The sequence below is a fragment of the Austrofundulus limnaeus genome, unplaced genomic scaffold (assembly GCF_001266775.1).
Source record: "Austrofundulus limnaeus strain Quisiro unplaced genomic scaffold, Austrofundulus_limnaeus-1.0 Scaffold142, whole genome shotgun sequence".
Classification (NCBI taxonomy): Eukaryota; Metazoa; Chordata; class Actinopteri; order Cyprinodontiformes; family Rivulidae; genus Austrofundulus; species Austrofundulus limnaeus.
Window position 1 is genome coordinate 1,238,462 of NW_013952544.1, and position 1,437 is coordinate 1,239,898.

General features: G+C 36.7%; 1 protein-coding gene across 2 annotated transcripts in view; it reads right to left on the minus strand.

The window, feature by feature from the left end:
* Window positions 1–1,437, minus strand: part of tm9sf4 (transmembrane 9 superfamily protein member 4) — a 21,000-nt gene that overhangs the window by 14,841 nt on the left and 4,722 nt on the right. For both annotated transcript variants that reach the window (XM_014016325.1, XM_014016324.1), the window contains exon 2: window positions 109–219. In XM_014016325.1, the coding sequence (XP_013871779.1) occupies window positions 109–219 (111 nt within the window). The remainder of the gene's footprint in view (window positions 1–108; window positions 220–1,437) is intronic.

Below are 1,437 nucleotides of genomic sequence, written 5' to 3' on the forward strand. Positions count from 1 at the left end.
CACACAAACAACATGGTTAAAAACACACAAACAACATGGTTAAAAACACACAAACAACATGGTTAAAAACACACAAACAACATGGTTAAAAACACACAAATAACATACCTTAATTTCTACTTTATCTCCTTCATGGAAGTCCTGAGGAGCGACTCCGGGGACGTAGAAGGTTCGGACTCCAGGCAGTGAGAACAGCAGCAGTAAGGCCCACCACGTCTCCTGCAGGGACACCAATTCAAGACGTTTACACTTAAATCTTTTTCATACAACCTAACTGGAGAAATATTGGGAAAAATAACACCTCAGATCAACAAACAGGAACTTGATTGATATTCAACACAAGTCAAAGTAACTTTCAAAACAAATCCAGGAAGTAAAGAGAACCGTACGAGTCYTTTTGCTAAACAAATCTTTGTAACCAGACTTTAGGAGGATTAGGTCACACTCAGCAAACCGGAGCAGCGACAGAGTTTATTCATCCAGAAAGACATGTGGACAATTCTGAGATCTAGGGTCGGGCAATAAATCGATTTAATCGAATTTGCCATTTATAAAAATTTAATTTTGGGAAAATCAGGATTTTTTAACCACCAGTGCACTTCAAACGTTGCACCAAATGTTGCACCAGTGCACTCTTTGGGGCTTCTGTAGTTTTCTGTAGTTCAGAGGTCACCTCACCTGTCCCTCAAGACGTTTGGTACATGACATGACAACATGGCAGCTAGCAAAGAGGAACTACTTCTCAAAAAAAAAAAAAGGGCACTGTTCAGTTTTCTGTAACTGGTGAGGTTTTACAAGCTCAGACTTAGAGCAACAAACACCTCACTGCAAAACCTGTTTGAAGGCTCTTGTTACAAAAAGCAGGAGAACAACAAATTTGTTTCAACATCTGAAACAGCCACTTGGTTAAGTGGGAAAAAAATCGATTAAAATCAAAACTTAATTTGGGATGAAAAAACTGGGAGGGTTTTGTTTTTTTTTTGGGTTATAACGTCCAGCTCTACTGAGTTTACAATATTTTATTGGAAAGAGATGAAAGAGGTAGAATAAAGGAGATGTCGACTCAGCTGAATTTATCCTCTACGTCAGCAGTCCCCAACCCCCGGGGTGTGGGTRGTTTGGTACCGGGCCGCACAGAAAGAATAAATAACTTACTTTTTTTTGTCGTATTTATTGAGTTTGAACAATGTTTTATTTTGAGCTTCATATCTTTATCTATTACTGATAAAAAAAACATTTTCATTATTTTACCTTGAACTAAGACAACTGAGTGAAGTTATCTTAAATAAACAACCATAAAATGATGTAACAACAAGGGATACAACTAACGATTATTTTAATAATKGATTAATCTGTTGATTATTTTTTCGATTAATCGGCCAAATCATTAAAACGCTTAATTACATGAATACGAGTAGATATAAATTAAGTTAACTC